At 34.0% G+C, this 24530-nt stretch overlaps 1 protein-coding gene across 7 annotated transcripts; it reads left to right on the top strand.

Moving 5' to 3' along the window:
- Window positions 1-21112: 21112 nt before the first annotated feature.
- Window positions 21113-22998, top strand: LOC139891812 (F-box protein SKIP24-like). Of its 7 annotated transcripts, none has more exons than XM_071874818.1 (3): window positions 21173-21237; window positions 21610-21665; window positions 22068-22998. In XM_071874818.1, exon 3 carries the CDS (start codon window positions 22079-22081, stop codon window positions 22796-22798), a length of 720 nt encoding a protein of 239 aa, XP_071730919.1. In that variant the 5' UTR covers window positions 21173-21237; window positions 21610-21665; window positions 22068-22078; the 3' UTR covers window positions 22799-22998. The 7 variants fall into 7 exon arrangements, with proteins under 7 accessions (XP_071730918.1, XP_071730914.1, XP_071730919.1 ...); XM_071874816.1 differs by having other exon boundaries at window positions 21175-21237; window positions 22071-22998; XM_071874815.1 differs by lacking the exon at window positions 21173-21237 and adding an exon at window positions 21244-21513 and having other exon boundaries at window positions 22071-22998.
- Window positions 22999-24530: the final 1532 nt, after the last annotated feature.

Raw genomic sequence — 24530 nt, 5'->3', positions numbered from 1 at the left:
TTATCAACGTCACTTAATCATCATACATCATGTAATCATCATACATCATGTAATCATCATTTTCATCTAGTTAAACAACAGTAAACGAATTGTATCACCCCTTTTGTTGTATCAGCTCGTTATAGCAGCAGTTTTCGACCTATTTATAGTAGTTTTGTTCTCGGCCCAATGGCATATAACGGCCCAACTTAGATTAAAATATGATGGCACAAGTGATACATCCTAAAAGCAATCAGCCTAATTGATTTGGTGTTTAGTTTTGTAAATAAAAATAAGTCGACAGGAAAACAAATGGTAGGGTTCGTCTGGAAACAAAACAACACGCCTCATCATTCGTTATTACTTTATCGCCAATTCCACGTCCACGTCCATCTTCATCATCATTCTTCTCTTCATTTTTCATCACCAATTCATCATATCATAATTATTATTGCCCTTTGGTTTGCATCGAATTAACAACACACAGTAGCAACAAATCACGATGGGTTTTATGGTATATGTGTTGTTTTTGATCGGAAAAACAAAAAGTGAAATAGCATTAGGATCAGTTGTGGATTTGATAGTTGAAGAAGAAAGAAATTGAAGAGAGAGAGGAAGAGAGAGAGATAGCGGGTTATGATCTTGGTGGTTCAAAGTGGTGATTTGCAACCGGCACAGAAAAAGAAAGGAAATAGACGCAGGTGGTTTTTGTATCACGACAAGAAGTAACAGCAGCCATCAGTGTTGTAAATCTCCTTATTTCTCCCCGAGATCTCTCCGAGATCTCATTTTTAGAAGACCGCCGAGACGAGATGTCTATCTCCCGAGATTTCTTGGTCAACGGAGTCAAACTTGGTCAAACCCACGATTTCTTGAATTTTCTCGCTCATTTATCGAATTTTTTCATAAAATCTTGTAATTTTTCGAATTTTCTCACTCATTTCTTGAACCTTCGTATAGAATCTCATTACAATGTATATAAGTATACATATATCTATTTATTTTTATATATTTATATTATAAAAACTAAAAAATCAATGTAAGTCAACATCCGAGATCTCCCCGAGATTTTTCTGAGATGCCGAGATCTCCCCAAAAATGTTCAAATGAGATCTCCCCGTGAATCCGAGATCTCCAACCTTGGCAGCCATAGCACACTCGAATGAAACAGAAATAGAAAAGTAGTTGTAGCAGGTAGGTTTGTTGTTGTTGATGGTGAACAGAAAAAATAGCAAAGACGAAGTGTAGCAGCAGCAGATAAATAGTTGCAGGTTAGTTTGTCGATGGTTGGGTGCGAGACAAAGGTGTTGGTGGTAGCAGGAACAAAACAGAAAACGAATGGAAGCAAGATCAAACAGCAGTAGTAGCAATAATTTTAATGGTGGTGATGTTTAGGGTGATCATGGTGGTTTCCTAATCGGTTTAGAGGAGATACAAGGTGGTGGTTAATGGTGGCAGATAAGGTGGTGCTCCAGTTATTGAAATGATGGTAGGTTAAGTGGACAAGGGTGGTTAAGTGGTGATTGGTTGCCGGGTGTAAGGTGATGGTGGCCGGTGGTTCTTGGTGTTCTCTGATCTCGAGCAACTAGCAAAAACATTTGAGTAGATGAACACTCAAGATGGAATGATTGAAGGTTGTTTGTATGATTGTATGTTGTCTTGAGTGTAGATGCTATATGCAATATAAATATACATATATAAGGAAAAGATGACTATCATTCAACAATATTCATCCGTGAATGTACATTCCCAATAGTAATAATAATAATATAATATTAATTATAATAATATTTAAGAATAAAACGTGTGAAATGTTTAGCCGCCGCTATTTACGGACTAAATTTTGCTCTCCGTTGTTAATCATTGGCGGATAAAAGTCTTCGAAAAAAATCCCATATTTTTAAATTAAATAATTTTATTTATTTTGGTCATTATGGTATAAAATTTGATCATTAATTATTAAATAAATTATACATTAATTTTTCACTCCCAATCCTAAGTAAAATATAAAAAGTTTTAAAATTTAACAAATAGTTCCTAAATACACTTTTTTTAGTAAGTCTAAAATTTATAGAACTCATTTTTGGATCACCGTTTATTTTACAATCATATAAGTTCGAATTTAACTTGCTTAATATCAATCGACTAACAAACGAGTGTTATTTTCGCTTACTAAATAAGTTCAAAATCATATAAATATATATTCAATATACTTTACATATATATAGATTTATTTTATCATATATTATTTTATTTACAATATTAATTAACTCATATAATATTTTAATTTATAATAATTAATATATATATATATATATATATATATATATATATATATATATATATATATATATATATATATATATATATATATATATATATATATATATATATATATATATATATATATATACATACATATAGTTGTTCTAGAATCGTCAGAATTTGGTCAAAGGTCATATGGTTTCATGTAAACTATTCCTAAAATTTAGAGACTCAATATTACAGACTTTGCTTATCGTGTCGAAATCAAATAAAGATTAAGTTTAAATTTGATCGAAAATTTTCGGGTCATCACATTACCTACCCGTTAAAGAGATTTCGTCCCGAAATTTGAGTGAGGTGGTCATGGCTAACAATAAAAATGTTTTCATGACGAATATGAGTTGATGAATAGAGTTTTATCATCATCGAGTAATATGGATAAGATAATTCGATTATTTAAAGAGTACGAATGAAGCTATCACAAAAGAGTGAAATGAAAAAGACATGTTTCATCATAACTTTTTACTAGTCATGGTTGAATTTAGAAAATAAGATGCGTCTTAACTTTTGACGTTGTCTTGTTTGAATTCCGGAATTCAAGGGATTTCAAAGAGAATCTTCGAAATCTAAAAGATCTGATTCTTCGGGATTTAAGGGAATTAAGATCTCTATAATTAAATACGGTGATCTGCCTCGATTACTCTGTCTGATATTTCCATTATAAATTAAACTTTTTCCGTTCCATTATCCTCACAATTTCTATACTTTCTTTCTTAGTTCACACATCTTAAAGATTGTGAAAATGCTTAATCCCGTTCTAATCCTTGATATTTTCCTAATTATCATTTCTGTCATCCTTCTTTTCAATCTTCCACCAGAAAAATCTGTTTACTTCTACTATTACCTTGAGGTGATACTATTCTTAATCCTACCGTGTCTTTATATTGTTATTCGTATTAATATCCACGGTTTGTAACCTCCGTGTTGTTATTGGGCTTTATATTTTCTCTTATATTTTGGAGCTCTTTGCCTTTTTATTCTCTTCTCGACCTCTAGTAAGGCGAGTAATGATCCAGAATTCGTAAGTATGGAGTTTCGAATGAACTTAATGTTCTAAACAAGAAAGAACGTAATAGCACGATTTGATTTGTCAAATTACCAGAATCACTGAGAATAGAACTATCAAGAATATACTTTCTTGATATGTTCAGAAGTTAAGCAGAATGAAAGAGTTATGTAACATGGCACATGATGACGTTAGGATCTGTGAATCATCACGTTCAATTAAAACTCAGCATGACTTACTGTAATATAATCACGTTGATCAAGTGTCATTATATTATACTAATTCATGCATCAATTTCTTTACATTTCTCCAGAATTCATTCATAAATTAAACTTAGATCTTACAGAAGTTTCCAATATAATGAAACACAGGAAGCACGAAGAGGTATATAATTTCGGACGAGAATATTTATGAAAATATCCTCAGAAATATCGAAGATATTTATGATGATATTTTGGAATTTCCAAGTTCGAAGGTTGATAAAGAAAAATATTCCGCAAGATTTTAACATGAATTCGGAGCAAGATATTTTCTAAAGATTTCAACGGATCCAGAATTACCTGGATTCTTTGAATATAGGGTATGGTCCTTGTATTTGTCCTTGGTCTCCTTCGTGGTTAGCTCAATCCGTTTTCCAGTTCCAACTTTCTGAGCTTTTCCAACATACTATTCTTTATCATCAAACTTCCGATGATTAAGGTCATTTACGGTTGTCTACGGTTTCTGCTGCTTCATTCAGCTTTTTTAACATTCAAAGTATTGATTTGTAGACTGAGTGCTTTTCAGAATTTCAGAATGAAAGATCATAATTCTAAGAGATAAATGTTATACATATAACTGTTGATGTAGATATACTGTGAGTTTTCAAAGTACTGATTGTTGATTCCCGGTAATTGGTATGGCAGTTCTCGTTACAAGATGCAGATGAGTATATAATAGGGTTACAATGAATAAATATAATGATTTATCAGAGAGATTTAAGCCAAAAAGCAACTAGGTTGCTGGTACGTCTACTGGTAATATGGTGGAATATAAAAGGTTCCCTAGTAACAATAAAAGAGCACGCATATATATCAAGGTTATAATAAGGTTGTTTCGAACGAAAAGTCGAAGTTGACTTGCTGAAGCTGTGACAAAATTTGCTACTTTGAAAGGGATTACCAAGTTATTTTGGGTAATAATAACACTAAAGAATTAGCACAACTACGCGTTAAACGTTTACTCAGTTACAGAGAGTTTCTCAGGTGCATAACTATATGCATCAATCTCTTCTTCCTAAATGAAGTGTGGTTGGTTCATCCTGTCGATTGAAGTGTTTTCAAGAATTATGAAAGGTTTGAATCGCAGATTGTAATCGTCAAGATACAAATGAGGTTTAAGATGAAATCAAGTGGCAAACTTGAAGAATTGTTTAGTTTCATATATTATAATCAATATTTTAATTCATTTTAATTGTCCAATGTTATCAGTCCATAGTTGATAGTCCACAATTGACAGTCCAATAATTCATATATAGTTTAATATATAATATTCGAATTAATTAATACGTATCGTGACCCATATACATGTCTCAGACTCGATCACAACTCAAAGTATATATATTATTGTAGAATCAACCTCAACCCTGTATAGCGAACTCGATCATTACAGCATATAGAGTGTCTATGGTTATTCCAAATAATATATATAGATGCGTCGATATGATATGTCAAAACCTTGTATACGTGTCCCGATATTTAAATGCGTAAATAACAGTATTTAAATGACAATAAATAAAGTGCATAAAATAAATAACAGGAATTAAATGACGATAAATAAAATTGCGAGAATTAAAATTGCGATAAAATAAATTGCGATAAATAAATATAATAAGGAATTAACAGTTAGCTATGATTTTGTTAGCGTGGATTCTTAATAGAATTTCTCATAGTTAATTCGTTTGTTTCTAACAAATTTTATTTTGTCCAATGTTTTCTTCATTATACCACTTGTTGGATTCTGATGGGTCAAAATCCAAATAGGAAATTGAATGAAAATGTTTATTCTGTGGTAAACGGATACGTATATCTGTGGATGTAAATAGGATAGTAAATGAATGTTAAATCAAATTCGAAGAATGTACAGTATAACTTATTAAAGTGAAATCTAAATATTCCTCGGGTATTACCTAACCGTTAAAATATTTTCACCATTAACAGTTTGTACAATAGAGTTTTTAATTACAATCTTTATGAAAATATACTTTCATATATATTTTCTTCAGATATAATCATGGATTTAATGAGTTAATGTGATATTAATCTCATTTAGTTTTTGTTGGAACTAGAATAAATAATCTGTAAAACTTTAGAGATTACGTAATTGCCATGAAGAACGAAGATAAATGATGTAGAACTGATGTAGAACGTATGTAGAACGATGATTATACTCGAGGTACAGAATGAGATGTTGAGACATGTGATGTTGATGGTACTGGTGCTGTTTATTGATGGTACTGTTGGTGCCGATGATGTTGCTGAAGCTGGTAAATTTTGCACCATATTCTCCAAATTGATTATTCGAGCGCGAAGTTCGTTGATTTATTATATTATCCCGGGATGATTATCGATCGGAACGAGCGGATGAATAAGGTTTAGAATTTTAGATAGATTATAATCGTGGCGAGATACTCTAGAAATGAGAGAGAAAATAGTATTACGAACATGTTCGCGGTTAAGTGCTTTAGGTTCTTTGCTAAGAGGTGAATTTAGTGGATGGAAGGGATCACCTTCTTCTTGTCTCCAATGATTGAGAAGGCTACGAATGTAGTGACCCGAACTTTTCCATGTTTATATATATTAATTGAGATTGATATTTACATGATTAAATGTTTCCAACATGTTAAGCAATCAAACTTGTTAAGACTTGATTAATTGAAATATGTTTCATATAGACAATTGACCACCCAAGTTGACCGGTGATTCACGAACGTTAAAACTTGTAAAAACTATATGATGACATATATATGGATATATATATAGTTAACATGATACTATGATAAGTAAACATATCATTAAGTATATTAACAATGAACTACATATGTAAAAACAAGACTACTAACTTAATGATTTTTAAACGAGACATATATGTAACGATTATCGTTGTAAAGACATTTAATGTATATATATCATATTAAGAGATATTCATACATGATAATATCATGATAATATAATAATTTAAAATCTCATTTGATATTATAAACATTGGGTTAACAACATTTAACAAGATCGTTAACCTAAAAGTTTCAAAACAACACTTACATGTAACGACTAACGATGACTTAACGACTCAGTTAAAATGTATATACATGTAGTGTTTTAATATGTATTTATACACTTTTGAAAGACTTCAATACACTTATCAAAATACTTCTACTTAACAAAAATGCTTACAATTACATCCTCGTTCAGTTTCATCAACAATTCTACTCGTATGCACCCGTATTCGTACTCGTACAATACACAGCTTTTAGATGTATGTACTATTGGTATATACACTCCAATGATCAGCTCTTATCAGCCCATGTGAGTCACCTAACACATGTGGGAACCATCATTTGGCAACTAGCATGAAATATCTCATAAAATTACAAAAATATGAGTAATCATTCATGACTTATTTACATGAAAACAAAATAACATATCCTTTATATCTAATCCATACACCAACGACCAAAAACACCTACAAACACTTTCATTCTTCAATTTTCTTCATCTAATTGATCTCTCTCAAGTTCTATCTTCAAGTTCTAAGTGTTCTTCATAAATTCCAAAAGTTCTAGTTTCATAAAATCAAGAATACTTTCAAGTTTGCTAGCTCACTTCCAATCTTGTAAGGTGATCATCTAACCTCAAGAAATCTTTGTTTCTTACAGTAGGTTATCATTCTAATACAAGGTAATAATCATATTCAAACTTTGGTTCAATTTTTATAACTATAACAATCTTATTTTAAGTGATGATCTTACTTGAACTTGTTTTCGTGTCATGATTCTGCTTCAAGAACTTCGAGCCATCCAAGGATCCATTGAAGCTAGATCCATTTTTCTATTTTCCAGTAGGTTTATCCAAGGAACTTAAGGTAGTAATGATGTTCATAACATCATTCGATTCATACATATAAAGCTATCTTATTCGAAGGTTTAAACTTGTAATCACTAGAACATAGTTTAGTTAATTCTAAACTTGTTCGCAAACAAAAGTTAATCCTTCTAACTTGACTTTTAAAATAAACTAAATACATGTTCTATATCTATATGATATGCTAACTTAATGATTTAAAACCTGGAAACACGAAAAACACCGTAAAACCGGATTTACGCCGTCGTAGTAACACCGCGGGCTGTTTTGGGTTAGTTAATTAAAAACTATGATAAACTTTGATTTAAAAGTTGTTATTCTGAGAAAATGATTTTTATTATGAACATGAAACTATATCCAAAAATTATGGTTAAACTCAAAGTGGAAGTATGTTTTCTAAAATGGTCATCTAGACGTCGTTCTTTCGACTGAAATGACTACCTTTACAAAAACGACTTGTAACTTATTTTTCTGACTATAAACCTATACTTTTTCTGTTTAGATTCATAAAATAGAGTTCAATATGAAACCATAGCAATTTGATTCACTCAAAACGGATTTAAAATGAAGAAGTTATGGGTAAAACAAGATTGGATAATTTTTCTCATTTTAGCTACGTGAAAATTGGTAACAAATATATTCCAACCATAACTTAATCAACTTGTATTGTATATTATGTAATCTTGAGATACCATAGACACGTATACAATGTTTCGACCTATCATGTCGACACATCTATATATATTTCGGAACAACCATAGACACTATATATGTGAATGTTGGAGTTAGCTATACAGGGTTGAGGTTGATTCCAAAATATGTATAGTTTGAGTTGTGATCAATACTGAGATACGTATACACTGGGTCGTGGATTGATTCAAGATAATATTTATCGATTTATTTCTGTATATCTAACTGTGGACAACTAGTTATAGGTTACTAACGAGGACAGCTGACTTAATAAACTTAAAACATCAAAATATATTAAAAGTGTTGTAAATATATTTTGAACATACTTTGATATATATGTATATATTGTTATAGGTTCGTGAATCAACCAGTGGCCAAGTCTTACTTCCCGACGAAGTAAAAATCTGTGAAAGTGAGTTATAGTCCCACTTTTAAAATCTAATATTTTTGGGATGAGAATACATGCAGGTTTTATAAATGATTTACAAAATAGACACAAGTACGTGAAACTACATTCTATGGTTGAATTATCGAAATCGAATATGCCCCTTTTTATTAAGTCTGGTAATCTAAGAATTAGGGAACAGACACCCTAATTGACGCGAATCCTAAAGATAGATCTATTGGGCCTAACAAACCCCATCCAAAGTACCGGATGCTTTAGTACTTCGAAATTTATATCATATCCGAAGGGTGTCCCGGAATGATGGGGATATTCTTATATATATGCATCTTGTTAATGTCGGTTACCAGGTGTTCACCATATGAATGACTTTTATCTCTATGTATGGGATGTGTATTGAAATATGAAATCTTGTGGTCTATTATTATGATTTGATATATATAGGTTAAACCTATAACTCACCAACATTTTTGTTGACGTTTTTAAGCATGTTTATTCTCAGGTGATTATTAAGAGCTTCCGCTGTCGCATACTTAAATAAGGACGAGATTTGGAGTCCATGTTTGTATGATATTGTGTAAAAACTGCATTCAAGAAACTTATTTTGTTGTAACATATTTGTATTGTAAACCATTATGTAATGGTCGTGTGTAAACAGGATATTTTAGATTATCATTATTTCATAATCTACATAAAGCTTTTTAAACCTTTATTGATGAAATAAAGGTTATGGTTTGTTTTAAAATGAATGCAGTCTTTGAAAAACGTCTCATATAGAGGTCAAAACCTCGCAACGAAATCAATTAATATGGAACGTTTTTAATCAATAAGAACGGGACATTTCAGTTGGTATCCGAGCGTTGGTCTTAGAGAACCAGAATTTTGCATTAGTGTGTCTTATCGAGTTTGTTAGGATGCATTAGTGAGTCTGGACTTCGACCGTGTTTACTTGAAAAATGATTGCTTAACAAATTTTGTTGGAAACTATATATTTTTAACATGTGAATATTATGTGATATATTAATCTCTTAACGCGTTTGATATTATGTGATAGATGTCTACCTCTAGAACAAGTCCCATTGACTCACCTAATAATAATGAAGAGTCAAATGTAAATTGGAATGATTCGTGGACTAATTCACAAGTTCCCGAAGAGGAACCGGAAGAAGAGTCGGAACCGGAAGAAGAATCGGAACCGGAAGAAGAATCGGAACCGAATGAAGAAATAGAACCGGTGGGGGAAATAATAAAACGGTTAAGTAAAAGAAAATCCTCAACCAACCGACCAAGGTTAATTATGGTCAATGGTGTTTCCGCCAATGAAGCAAAATATTGGGAGGATTACCAATTCTCCGATGAATCGGATTCCGACGAGAATTCCGATGATGTTATAGAAATTACCCCAACTGAATTTAAAAAGGCAAAAGAAAATAATAAGGGAAAGGGCATAAAAATAGAGAAATCTAATTCCAACCCCGATGAACTTTATATGTATCGTCAACCCCCGAAGTCCTTAAGTTGTAACAATGACCCGGGAACCTCTAAACCACCAGGTTTTTCTAAACCAATGTGGAAAATTACGGCTCGTATTAGGGGAACATCATATATCCCTAGAAACTTGGCAAAACGAACCAAAACCGAAGAAGAAGAAACAAGCGAGTCGGAATAAGATAGTTGTATTCGTGTGGTGTAATATATGTAATATAGTGTGCTTATGCTTTATGATGTGTAAAAATTGCTTGTATTAATAAGTATTTTTTTTTTATGAATCTAACTCTTGTCTATTTTACAGTATAAAAACACAAAATGGATAGACAACCCAATATTTTAAGAGACCTACCCGGAGACATGATTGATGAAATCTTTTCTAGAGTCGGTCAGAATTCCTCAGCACAACTATTTAAGGCGAGATCAGTTTGTAAGACATTCGAAGAACGTTCCAAGAATGTCTTGGTTTATAAGAGACTTTCGTTTGAAAGATGGGGGATATCACATTGGGAAACCCATAAGTTACGATGTGTTTACTTTGACGCATATATTGCGGGGAACCCAAATGCTATTTTACGCAACGGGTTAAGAAATTATTTTGACTCAATATATCCGAATATTGGACTTCGTGATTTAGAAAAAGCGGCTAACATGCAACATAAAGAAGCATGTTATGCTTACGGATTAGTAATGTTCGCTTCTCACCAAAGTGAGAACAAGAACATCGGGCTACATCTATTAAACAAAACGTTTCCACAAGTGACGGAGTCGGTAATTGGGGTAAGAAATGAGGTTTTTAGATTGTTACGGGACTGTTGGACATTACGTAACCCTCGTCCCTTTGACGACGTTACAACACGCTGTCTTATCAACGGCCATAACGGTTATGTTGCACAAGACCAAAGATGGGAAGTAGTCCTAGTAAAACCAGAATGCATGACTTGTTTCTGGACGTATGAATTACGTGTCTTTATTGCCTTTGCTGAACGACTTGTGTACTAGCTAGAATTATCTTCACAACTATCTTGTATCAAAGTTATTGTGTGCTATATTTCATGCTTTATGTAAAATAAGCGGTATTGTAAGTTTGTAAAATATTGTATAAAAGTTTGAACGCGAAATATTATTATAATCAGTTTTTCATATAGAATTGTAGTAGTTGAATTGTATATTAGCTACTAAGTATGAACTTAACGGGTAGGTACTACCCGAATTTAAACTTATAAAACGCTAATATGAAGAAAAAGCTTTTATAAATGAGTTCATATTATGCTACAAAATACTATTAACTACTCTTAATATTCTGTATGATTAACTTGTTCCATTTGACTATTTTGAAGGAAATGGCACCGACTACTCGACACACAGTGAATATGAATGAAGAGGAATTCCGTACTTTTCTAGCTTCAAACATAGCCGCAGTACAGGCTGCGCTACATACCAACAATAACCTTGGATCTAGCAGTACAGGAAATCGTGTAGGATGCACGTACAAAGAATTCACTGCCTGCAAACCTTTGGAATTTGATGGAACCGAAGGACCGATCGGATTGAAACGGTGGACCGAGAAGGTCGAATCGGTTTTTGCCATAAGTAAGTGTACTGAAGAGGACAAAGTAAAGTACGCTACGCATACCTTCACAGGTTCTGCGTTAACATGGTGGAATACCTATCTAGAGCAAGTGGGACAAGACGATGCGTACGCACTACCGTGGTCAGCATTCAAGCACTTGATGAACAAGAAGTACCGTCCCAGAACCGAGGTCAATAAGCTCAAGACAGAACTTAGAGGGTTACGAACCCAAGGATTTGATATTACCACGTACGAAAGACGATTCACAGAATTGTGCCTATTGTGTCCGGGAGCATTCGAAGATGAGGAAGAGAAGATCGACGCGTTTGTGAAAGGATTACCGGAAAGAATCCAAGAAGATATAAGTTCACACGAGCCCGCCTCCATACAACAGGCATGTAGAATGGCTCACAAACTAGTGAACCAGATTGAAGAAAGAATTAAAGAACAGACTGCTGAAGAGGCCAATGTGAAGCAAGTCAAAAGAAAGTGGGAGGAAAATGGTGATAAGAATCACCAATACAACAACAACAGCAATCGCAACAATTATCCCAACAATCGCAACATCAATCGCAACTACAACAAACGGCCCAACAACAACAACAACAACAACAACAACAACAACAATCAGAAGCAGCTATGCCAAAGGTGTGAAAAGTATCACTCGGGATTCTGCACCAAATTTTGCAACAAGTGTAAAAGAAATGGTCATAGCGCGGCGAAGTGTGAGGTCTACGGACCAGGGGTTAATAGAACGAAAGGAACAAATGGTGTTGGAACGAGTAATGGCGGAGCAAGTAGTGTCGGATCAAGTTTTGCCAATGTAGTTTGTTATAAATGTGGAAAACCGGGCCACATTATTAGAAATTGCCCGAACCAGGAGAACACGAATGGACAAGGCCGCGGAAGAGTTTTCAATATTAATGCGGCAGAGGCACAGGAAGACCCGGAGCTTGTTACGGGTACGTTTCTTATTGACAATAAATCTGCTTACGTTTTATTTGATTCGGGTGCGGATAGAAGCTATATGAGTAGAGATTTTTGTGCTAAATTAAGTTGTCCATTGACGCCTTTGGATAGTAAATTTTTACTCGAATTAGCAAATGGTAAATTAATTTCAGCAGATAATATATGTCGGAATCGAGAAATTAAACTGGTTAGCGAAACATTTAAGATTGATTTAATACCATTAGAGTTAGGGAGTTTTGATGTGATAATCGGTATGGACTGGTTGAAAGAAGTGAAAGCAGAGATCGTTTGTTACAAAAATGCAATTCGCATTATACGAGAAAAAGGAAAACCCTTAATGGTGTACGGAGAAAAGGGCAACACGAAGCTACATCTTATTAGTAATTTGAAGGCACAAAAACTAATAAGAAAAGGTTGCTATGCTGTTCTAGCACACGTCGAGAAAGTACAAACTGAAGAAAAGAGCATCAATGATGTTCCCATTGCAAAAGAATTTCCCGATGTATTTCCGAAAGAATTACCGGGATTACCCCCACATCGATCCGTTGAATTTCAAATAGATCTTGTACCAGGAGATGCACCAATAGCTCGTGCTCCTTACAGACTCGCACCCAGCGAGATGAAAGAACTACAGAGCCAATTACAAGAACTTTTAGAGCGTGGTTTCATTCGACCAAGCACATCACCGTGGGGAGCTCCTGTTTTGTTTGTCAAGAAGAAAGATGGTACATTCAGGTTGTGTATCGACTACCGAGAGTTGAACAAACTTACCATCAAGAACCGCTACCCACTACCGAGAATCGATGACTTATTTGATCAACTACAAGGCTCGTCTGTTTATTCAAAGATTGACTTACGTTCCGGGTATCATCAAATGCGGGTGAAAGAAGATGATATTCCAAAGACTGCTTTCAGAACACGTTACGGTCATTACGAGTTTATGGTCATGCCGTTTGGTTTAACTAATGCACCAGCTGTGTTCATGGACCTTATGAACCGAGTGTGTGGACCATACCTTGACAAGTTTGTCATTGTTTTCATTGATGACATACTTATTTACTCAAAGAATGACCAAGAACACGGTGAACATTTGAGAAAGGTGTTAGAAGTATTGAGGAAGGAAGAATTGTACGCTAAGTTTTCAAAGTGTGCATTTTGGTTGGAAGAAGTTCAATTCCTCGGTCACATAGTGAACAAAGAAGGTATTAAGGTGGATCCGGCAAAGATAGAAACTGTTGAAAAGTGGGAAACCCCGAAAACTCCGAAACACATACTCCAGTTTTTAGGACTAGCTGGTTACTACAGAAGGTTCATCCAAGACTTTTCCAGAATAGCAAAACCCTTGACTGCATTAACGCATAAAGGGAAGAAATTTGAATGGAATGATGAACAAGAGAAAGCGTTTCAGTTATTGAAGAAAAAGCTAACTACGGCACCTATATTGTCATTGCCTGAAGGGAATGATGATTTTGTGATTTATTGTGATGCATCAAAGCAAGGTCTCGGTTGTGTATTAATGCAATGAACGAAGGTGATTGCTTATGCGTCTAGACAATTGAAGATTCACGAACAAAATTATACGATGCATGATTTGGAATTAGGTGCGGTTGTTTTTGCATTAAAGACTTAGAGGCACTACTTATATGGGGTCAAAAGTATTATATATACCGACCACAAAAGTCTTCAACACATATTTAATCAGAAACAACTGAATATGAGGCAGCGTAGGTGGATTGAATTATTGAATGATTACGACTTTGAGATTCGTTACCACCCGGGGAAGGCAAATGTGGTAGCCGATGCCTTGAGCAGGAAGGACAGAGAACCCATTCGAGTAAAATCTATGAATATAATGATTCATAATAACATTACTACTCAAATAAAGGAGGCGCAACAAGGAGTTTTAAAAGAGGGAAATTTAAAGGATGAAATACCCAAAGGATCGGAGAAGCATCTTAATATTTGGGAAGACGGAACCCGGTATAGGGCTGAAAGGATTTGGGTACCAAAATTTGGAGATATGAGAGAAATGGTACTTAGAGAAGCTCATAAAACCAGATACTCAATACATCCTGGAACGGGGAAGATGTACAAGGATCTCAAGAAACATTTTTGGTGGCCGGGTATGAAAGCCGATGTTGCTAAATACGTAGGAGAATGTTTGACGTGTTCTAAGGTCAAAGCTGAGCATCAGAAACCATCAGGTCTACTTCAACAACCCGAAATCCCGAAATGGAAATGGGAAAACATTACCATGGATTTCATCACTAAATTGCCAAGGACTGCAAGTGGTTTTGATACTATTTGGGTAATAGTTGATCGTCTCACCAAATCAGCACACTTCCTACCAATAAGAGAAGATGACAAGATGGAGAAGTTAGCACGACTGTATTTAAAGGAAGTCTTCTCCAGACATGGAATACCAATCTCTATTATCTCTGATAGGGATGGCAGATTTATTTCAAGATTCTGGCAGACATTACAGCAATCATTAGGAACTGGTCTAGACATGAGTACTGCCTATCATCCACAAACTGATGGGCAGAGCGAAAGGACGATACAAACGCTTGAAGACATGCTACGAGCATGTGTTATTGATTTCGAAAACAGTTGGGATCGACATCTACCGTTAGCAGAATTTTCCTACAACAACAGCTACCATTCAAGCATTGAGATGGCGCCGTTTGAAGCACTTTATGGTAGAAAGTGCAGGTCTCCGATTTGTTGGAGTGAAGTGGGGGATAGACAGATTACGGGTCCGGAGATTATACAAGAAACTACCGAGAAGATCATCCAAATTCAACAACGGTTGAAAACCGCCCAAAGTCGACAAAAGAGCTACGCTGACATTAAAAGAAAAGATATAGAATTTGAAATTGGAGAGATGGTCATGCTTAAAGTTGCACCTTGTAAAGGCGTTGTTCGATTTGGTAAATGAGGGAAATTAAATCCAAGGTATATTGAACCATTCAAGATTATTGATCGTGTCGGACCAGTAGCTTACCGACTTGAGTTACCTCAACAACTCGCGGCTGTACATAACACTTTCCACGTCTCGAATTTGAAGAAATGTTTTGCTAAAGAAGATCTCACTATTCCGTTAGATGAAATCCAAATCAACGAAAAACTCCAATTCATCGAAGAACCCGTCGAAATAATGGATCGTGAGGTTAAAAGACTTAAGCAAAACAAGATACCAATTGTTAAGGTTCGATGGAATGCTCGTAGAGGACTTGAGTTCACCTGGGAGCGTGAAGATCAGATGAAGAAGAAATACCCGCATCTATTTCCAGAAGATTCGTCAACACCTTCAACAGCTTAAAATTTCGGGACGAAATTTATTTAACGGGTAGGTACTGTAGCGACCTGAACTTTTCCATGTTTATATATATTAATTGAGATTGATATTTACATGATTAAATGTTTCCAACATGTTAAGCAATCAAACTTGTTAAGACTTGATTAATTAAAATATGTTTCATATAGACAATTGACCACCCAAGTTGACCGGTGATTCACGAACGTTAAAACTTGTAAAAAACTATATGATGAAATATATATGGATATATATATAGTTAACATGATACTATGATAAGTAAACATATCATTAAGAATATTAACAATGAACTACATATGTAAAAACAAGACTACTAACTTAATGATTTTTAAACGAGACATATATGTAACGATTATCGTTGTAAAGACATTTAATGTATATATATCATATTAAGAGATATTCATACATGATAATATCATGATAATATAATAATTTAAAATCTCATTTGATATTATAAACATTGGGTTAACAACATTTAACAAGATCGTTAACCTAAAGGTTTAAAAACAACACTTACATGTAACGACTAACGATGACTTAACGACTCAGTTAAAATGTATATACATGTAGTGTTTTAATATGTATTTATACACTTTTGAAAGACTTCAATACACTTATCAAAATACTTCTACTTAACAAAAATGCTTACAATTACATCCTCGTTCAGTTTCATCAACAATTCTACTCGTATGCACCCGTATTCGTACTCGTACAATACACAGCTTTTAGATGTATGTACTATTGGTATATACACTCCAATTATCAGCTCTTATCAGCCCATGTGAGTCACCTAACACATGTGGGAACCATCATTTGGCAACTAGCATGAAATATCTCATAAAATTACAAAAATATGAGTAATCATTCATGACTTATTTACATGAAAACAAAATAACATATCCTTTATATCTAATCCATACACCAACGACCAAAAACACCTACAAACACTTTCATTCTTCAATTTTCTTCATCTAATTGATCTCTCTCAAGTTCTATCTTCAAGTTCTAAGTGTTCTTCATAAATTCCAAAAGTTCTAGTTTCATAAAATCAAGAATACTTTCAAGTTTGCTAGCTCACTTCCAATCTTGTAAGGTGATCATCTAACCTCAAGAAATCTTTGTTTCTTACAGTAGGTTATCATTCTAATACAAGGTAATAATCATATTCAAACTTTGGTTCAATTTCTATAACTATAACAATCTTATTTCAAGTGATGATCTTACTTGAACTTGTTTTCGTGTCATGATTCTGCTTCAAGAACTTCGAGCCATCCAAGGATCCGTTGAAGCTAGATCCATTTTTCTCTTTTCCAGTAGGTTTATCCAAGGAACTTAAGGTAGTAATGATGTTCATAACATCATTCGATTCATACATATAAAGCTATCTTATTCGAAGGTTTAAACTTGTAATCACTAGAACATAGTTTAGTTAATTCTAAACTTGTTCGCAAACAAAAGTTAATCCTTCTAACTTGACTTTTAAAATCAACTAAACACATGTTCTATATCTATATGATATGCTAACTTAATGATTTAAAACCTGAAAACACGAAAAACACCGTAAAACCGGATTTACGCCGTCGTAGTAACACCGCGGGCTGTTTTTGGTTAGTTAATTAAAAACTATGATAAACTTTGATTTAAAAGTTGTTATTCTGAGAAAATGATTTTTATTATGAACATGAAACTATATCCAAAAATTATGGTTAAACTCAAAGTGGAAGTATGTTTTCTAAAATGGTCATCTAGACGTCGTTCTTTCGACTGAAATGACTACCTTTACAAAAACGACTTGTAACTTATTTTTTCGACTATAAACCTATACTTTTTCTATTTAGATTCATAAAATAGAGTTCAATATGAAACCATAGCAATTTGATTCACTCAAAACGGATTTAAAATGAAGAAGTTATGGGTAAAACAAGATTGGATAATTTTTCTCATTTTAGCTACGTGAAAATTGGTAACAAATCTATTCCTACCATAACTTAATCAACTTGTATTGTATATTATGTAATCTTGAGATACCATAGACACGTATACAATGTTTCGACCTATCATGTCGACACATCTATATATATTTCGGAACAACCATAGACACTCTATATGTGAATGTTGGAGTTAGCTATACAGGGTTGAGGTTGATTCCAAAATATATATAGTTTGAGTTGTGATCAATACTGAGATACGTATACACTGGGTCGTGGATTGATTCAAGATAATATTTATCGATTTATTTCTGTACATCTAACTGTAGACAACTAGTTGTAGGTTACTAACGAGGACAGCTGACTTAATAAACTTAAAACATCAAAATATATTAAAAGTGTTGTAAATATATTTTGAACATACTTTGATATATAAGTATATATTGTTATAGGTTCGTGAATCAACCAGTGGCCAAGTCTTACTTCCCGACGAAGTAAAAATCTGTGAAAGTGAGTTATAGTCCCACTTTTAAAATCTAATATTTTTGGGATGAGAATACATGCTGGTTTTATAAATGATTTACAAAATAGACACAAGTACGTGAAACTACATTCTATGGTTGAATTATCGAAATCGAATATGCCCCTTTTTATTAAGTCTGGTAATCTAAGAATTAGGGAACAGACACCCTAATTGACGCGAATTCTAAAGATAGATCTATTGGGCCTAACAAACCCCATCCAAAGTACCGGATGCTTTAGTACTTCGAAATTTATATCATATCCGAAGGGTGTCCCGGAATGATGGGGATATTCTTATATATGCATCTTGTTAATGTCGGTTACCAGGTGTTCACCATATGAATGATTTTTATCTCTATTTATGGGATGTGTATTGAAATATAAAATCTTGTGGTCTATTATTATGATTTGATATATATATATATAGGTTAAACCTATAACTCACCAACATTTTTGTTGACGTTTTAAGCATGTTTATTCTCAGGTGATTATTAAGAGCTTCCGCTGTCGCATACTTAAATAAGGACGAGATTTGGAGTCCATGCTTGTATGATATTGTGTAAAAACTGCATTCAAGAAACTTATTTTGTTGTAACATATTTGTATTGTAAACCATTATGTAATGGTCGTGTGTAAACAGGATATTTTAGATTATCATTATTTGATAATCTACGTAAAGCTTTTTAAAATCTTTATCTATGAAATAAAGGTTATGGTTTGTTTTAAAAATGAATGCAGTCTTTGAAAAATGTCTCATATAGAGGTCAAAACCTCGCAACGAAATCAATTAATATGGAACGTTTTTAATCAATAAGAACGGGACATTTCATCGCAAGTATCCAAACTTCCACGATAACTCACACTGTCAATTTCCAAAAGAATGTCCCTACTGTTTACTACCTTACCGCCCAAACCTGAGAGAAACCACCTCTTAAGCACACATATGTTTCTTCCCCATATCCGATGTCTGACTTTGGTTGCACCATAACAAACCTTTACCTCTAAAAAATCACAGCCTTTATCGCCCGAGATACGCAAAACGAAAACTGTCTCGCCACTCGCACATCAAAATTGGAAACTCTCATAAAACTGTCGCAACTTAAAAAATCGTATCTTAAGATCCAACGGTCTGATCATTAACAATATTTTACCACTCTTAGATCAGTACTACCGGAACCTACAGTCCAAGTTTCACGTCGATCCAACGGTGATGAACCCTCTATGACTTTTCTCACACTGCAGCTCCAAACCCGAACAACTGCAACTTTGTAAAAACATAACTCCAGATCTAACGGTCTGATCACTATAAAATTTTAATCACAACTAGATCTATATGTCTTTTACTTACAGTAAAATTTTCAAGGCGATCTGACAGTTAACGAACCCGTAGTGATTTTTATTCTCTAACAGCTCCGTAACAAAACTTTGAACAGAAGCATTTGAAAAATCATATCTTGAAATCTAAAATTCCGATCATCCTCAAATTTCTACGGCCATTAGATCCATGCATCTAGCACCTTCGGTAAAAATTGCAAACCGATCCAACGGTTAACGAACGTGTTACGATTTTTCTCCTTCAGCTGCGCAGTAGAATCCGAATTTTGAAAGCTCATCATTTCCTCGAACGGGACTACAAGGAATGATAACTTAGATTCGACACCCGGATCTCCCGAAAATCTCTCAGCAACAAGACCCATCGATCCGATCATCGACCCCATTGACTGATCCCATGATTATGATACATGTCGCATCACATCATATATCAATCGTTCGTTCACCATACTTTCAATTCGCCATCGTGCCCGTTCTTCGAACCTTAAGCTCTGATACCACTTGTTAGGAATTCGGTAGGCCCTAACAAGACAAGTGATTTATGCGAATCACTAACCTACGAACGACAAAGGAATTAAAACGATAAAAAAGTACAAACTACACGGGTAATTTAACGTGGTTATATCCCAACTCCAAAACGCGGAGAAAGGTTTACTCCACGGGCGCAAACCAGAGATTTTTCACTATATTTTTGTGCACACATTACAATGAGGCTAGGGTTACAATTTACAGGAAGAGTTAAACTTGTCCACCAAGTTAAACTTGTCCTTCAAGCAAAAGACATTCCATAAATATCTATTACTTGCTCCATACTCCATTCATACTATAAGATTTAATTAAGGCAACAAAATCTCTACGACTTGTTCACCATGTCAAGCTTCCTACAACTTGTTCACCAAGTCAAGCTCTCTTCGACTTGTTCCTTTGATCAAATTCTTCACACCTTCAACATGTTACGTTACTTTGCTTATAGTAGAAACGGATCATTTCAACCCACATATATTGGAGTGTTACTAGTGGAGCAAACATAATTTTTTAGAAGGCTTGTGTAATAAACTAAAATTATAATACATACCCAAGAATTCATGACTAAGTTAAAAGAGTAGGTTTAAACTTATAATGAAAACGTAGTTTATCGAGATAAAAGAAAAGTATAAGGTGAAAGTTGAGAGAGAAACAATTAAGTGTGAAGGAGTAGAGGGCAAATAATTTACTGAAGTAAAGAACTGTCATTAAATTAAATTAAATAATACAAAAAAAACAAAAGAATTTAACTTTAAGGGTATTTTGGGTAGTTATGTACAAAAATTAGTGGATGTATAAGAAATGGGAGTGGAAATATCACTACACAAAAAAAAAAAAAAAAAAAAAATGTAAGATGAAAAAAATAAATAAATAAAAATTAAAAAGTAACCACTAAACGTGTAAGTCAGGGAAAAATAAAAAAAAATCAAAGGGAGTATAAAAGCATAGTAAACGGGTCATATTGAACCGCTATGTGTGATGTAAGTGGTTCCTCTGTTCTTGAAACCCTCCTGGCCTGAAGACTCGGCGATCGACTCAACAGGTTCACAATCGCACTCGCTTATTCTTTTATTTTGTAATCCCTAGATCCAATCTTACTTCAAAAATTTTTAATTCGTTTCTCAATCCTTAAAATTTTTAATTCAGACGGGAACTATTTATTTGTTGTAAGCTCAAAAGAGTCTTATTTTGCGGTGAAAGGGATGCTGAATTTGATATGCTGTTTAGCTCAAATAACTGAATTGATATATGATTCTGGTGAGCTAATAAGTTTGAAATTGGCAAAACAATAAGCTGTAACAAATAAGAAATTTAAGAGGTAAAATTATGAGAATCGGATATTTAATTTTAATAAAACATAATCTGCAGTTAACCTATACTGGTTTATCTATTGTGTTAAAAACTGAATATGCAGATAAGCAGTTTCTAGGGTTGTTGTGCTTATTTTGAAATGTTTATCTACTTAACAATGTAAGTAACAACTTGCTTATTTTTTTTATTGCTCGTTATATTTAATAAAACAAAAAGTTAATCAGGTTTTTAAAATGATTGGGATTGTTTAATTGGTCATACTTTTTAAGACCAAAGGGCTTTGGCTTAACTGTATTGTATGAGAACAAACCGTTGTGGGTTCAAGCATCACCTATATCATATGTATGGTTATACATATTATGTGACTTATGTTCCAGAGTTCATATATAAAAGAAAAGAAATTAAATGAAGGGGAATGAAAGGGAGGTGAGTGAGATCCCTTCCCTTTCTTTCCAACCAAAACTCAGGAACACCATATTTTTTTTTTACTTCTTCCTGGTTCCTTTCTTTTTTTGTGTTTATTCTATTGTGTGTTTCTTTTCTAACATATTCATCGTCTAGAAGGTTTAGAGATGTCTCTACCAGATGAATTATGGAGGTGGATTTTGGAGTTGGGAGTCGATACTTCATGTTTAAGCTACAAGGATCTTTGTTGTTTAGCTATGAGTTGCAGGCGCCTTAATCGTTTATCAAAAGAAGACGTCTTGTGGTCAAAGTTACTGTCTTTTGATTTCCCTAAATACCCTTCATCATCCACTGACCACCCCTCTACTAAATCGCTTTACCAGATCAGATTCGAGAAGGATAAAGCCAAAAAGCTTTTGGCAGAACGAAGAGCTGTGCTTAGAATAGAGTCTCAAATCCATGAACACAAAAGAAAGTTACATGAGATTGAGGGTCAATTAGCTACTGAAAATGAGAAAATTAAAGCAGCGATTGTTGAGTTGGAGAATTTAATAAAAGTGAGGGAAGCTTCAACGGCATTGAAGGTGTGGCAGCCAGCAATCGTTCATAGCAGACAAAAACAGATTGTTGAGCATTGTAGTGTGCCGGTTGATTCCAGAATTAATGTATTGGAAATGGAGATTAAGCTTTGTAAGCAACAGATTTCTGGGTTTCTTAAGGCTAAGAAACATGAGAACACTAGGCTTGAAGCTACGAAAGACCGATTAGCGAAAGTTAAGTATCGGCCCTTGCAAAGTCTGGAAGGTTGCTCAAGTAATAGTGTTGATGATGAATTGATAAATAATAAAAAGAATTCAAAGAAGTTGAAAAGAGTGAAAAAGAACTGAAGTTGATTCATTTCATTTTCATGTGTTGTATCTCTGTTGTACCTTTACATACAGTTTAATAATTTTGTAGACAGTCTTATTGTATGCTTGTAAGTTTTAAGCCTTTTGGTTTATATGGGTTGTGTTAAATGTTGATTATATATATCCTTTGCAGACTAAAATGATCCAATTTGATCATGAATAAACATGTTTGGTCTACTTTTGTTGTTGGTGAAACAGAAAATTATATTATACTAGATCGAAAAGATGTTAATGTGTTATGATTGGTACACACCCGGCGTGTTTGACAAGTCCTATGATGTATTTGACATACTATGAACTAGACCCACAAACCGATTACATTGAAATACATATTAAGACTGAACAAATATATTGCAAAAAACACAACAAAACAGTGTAAACTTTTGACAGATCAACCTAATAACTAGTAGTAATAAGTGATGCAACCCTAAGTAAATACCATCTCGTGAATCACTTCAAATGAATTCCTGCAACTCCAAGCTCCACCTAAAAGCTAAAATACCATTTTACCATTTATCTTCAAATGATAGCTGTTTGATTCTTTTAATAATAACTAAAGATAAAGATAAAAGTATGTAGGAAAACATGATCGCGCAAGTGCAAAACGCTTTCTGCATTTAGTCAATCTACATAGATTAAACCAGGCCAACTAGGGAACCTGTAAAAGGGCTGCCATCCCGTTTTTTTTTTTATAAAGGGGACAAAGGGCCATCCTATGGTACACAAAAGTGACAAAGTTGGTCAAGGTTTGTCGAAACTGAACAACTGCAAACCTAAGTGTTATAAAGATATAGGATGATTAGAATTGCAAACCAACCGAACCACCAAGTTTGAAACTTTTGGAACCATAATAAATCAACCGCCTGCATAGTTGGAAACTGATTAAAAGAGAGTAACCCCGTCGCTATCACGAAAGCCTTTCACTTTACGTTTCCAAAGTCAGTCGTACCCAATTATTACTTTGTACATTTGTTGAGCAGAACAATAAGTCACTGTGTTTAGAAAAAAGTATATGACAGTTATGCTTATAAAAAATCTTGAAGTAAAAACAAACAATTCATTTTCTGAACATGAACAATTATGAAGAATATAACCAACAAAAAATGAACTACAGAAAAGATTGTCACTAATTGGATATTCGTCTCAATATAAGCGATTATGACATGTTCTTATTACTTTTTACATCCAAAAGTTCTACCAACAAGTCCTGCAAAACTCTGTTAGCATAAGCCGCTGTATACTTCTTATGAGCGTTGAACTGTGTTTGTTGAAGCTTAATAACATCCTAGGATGATGAGCTCGTGTCGGTCTTTTTTGCAGCTGCCTCTTCCTCAAGTTTTTTCTTCCAGTAATCATCCACCGGGGGTCCAAATATGGCTTTTCCAGAGACAATGCCAATACTAAAATAACCAATGCAAATCGTTAGACTACTGATATTCACATCTGTTATAGAAATGTGCAAAAATACAAGTTCGAGAAGTTGTTCAAGTTCCCATATATCACAATGTAGTTCATTCTCAATGTACTCATTAGATGCGTAATCTAATTGACCATAATTTCATACAAAACACCCAATAAACGCTTCGATAAAGAAAAATTCAGGCATTTTGGTTTTATCTTGAAAGAAAATCGCTACAAGTGAAAGCTGCGGAGTAGAACCCCAAATAAAAAGCACACTCTCTCTCTCTGGCGATTGTGGCAGGAATGGCGG

Source organism: Rutidosis leptorrhynchoides, chromosome 2 (assembly GCF_046630445.1).
Source record: "Rutidosis leptorrhynchoides isolate AG116_Rl617_1_P2 chromosome 2, CSIRO_AGI_Rlap_v1, whole genome shotgun sequence".
In the NCBI taxonomy this organism is placed as follows: Eukaryota; Viridiplantae; Streptophyta; class Magnoliopsida; order Asterales; family Asteraceae; genus Rutidosis; species Rutidosis leptorrhynchoides.
This window is presented reverse-complemented; position numbering and strand designations above follow the sequence as displayed.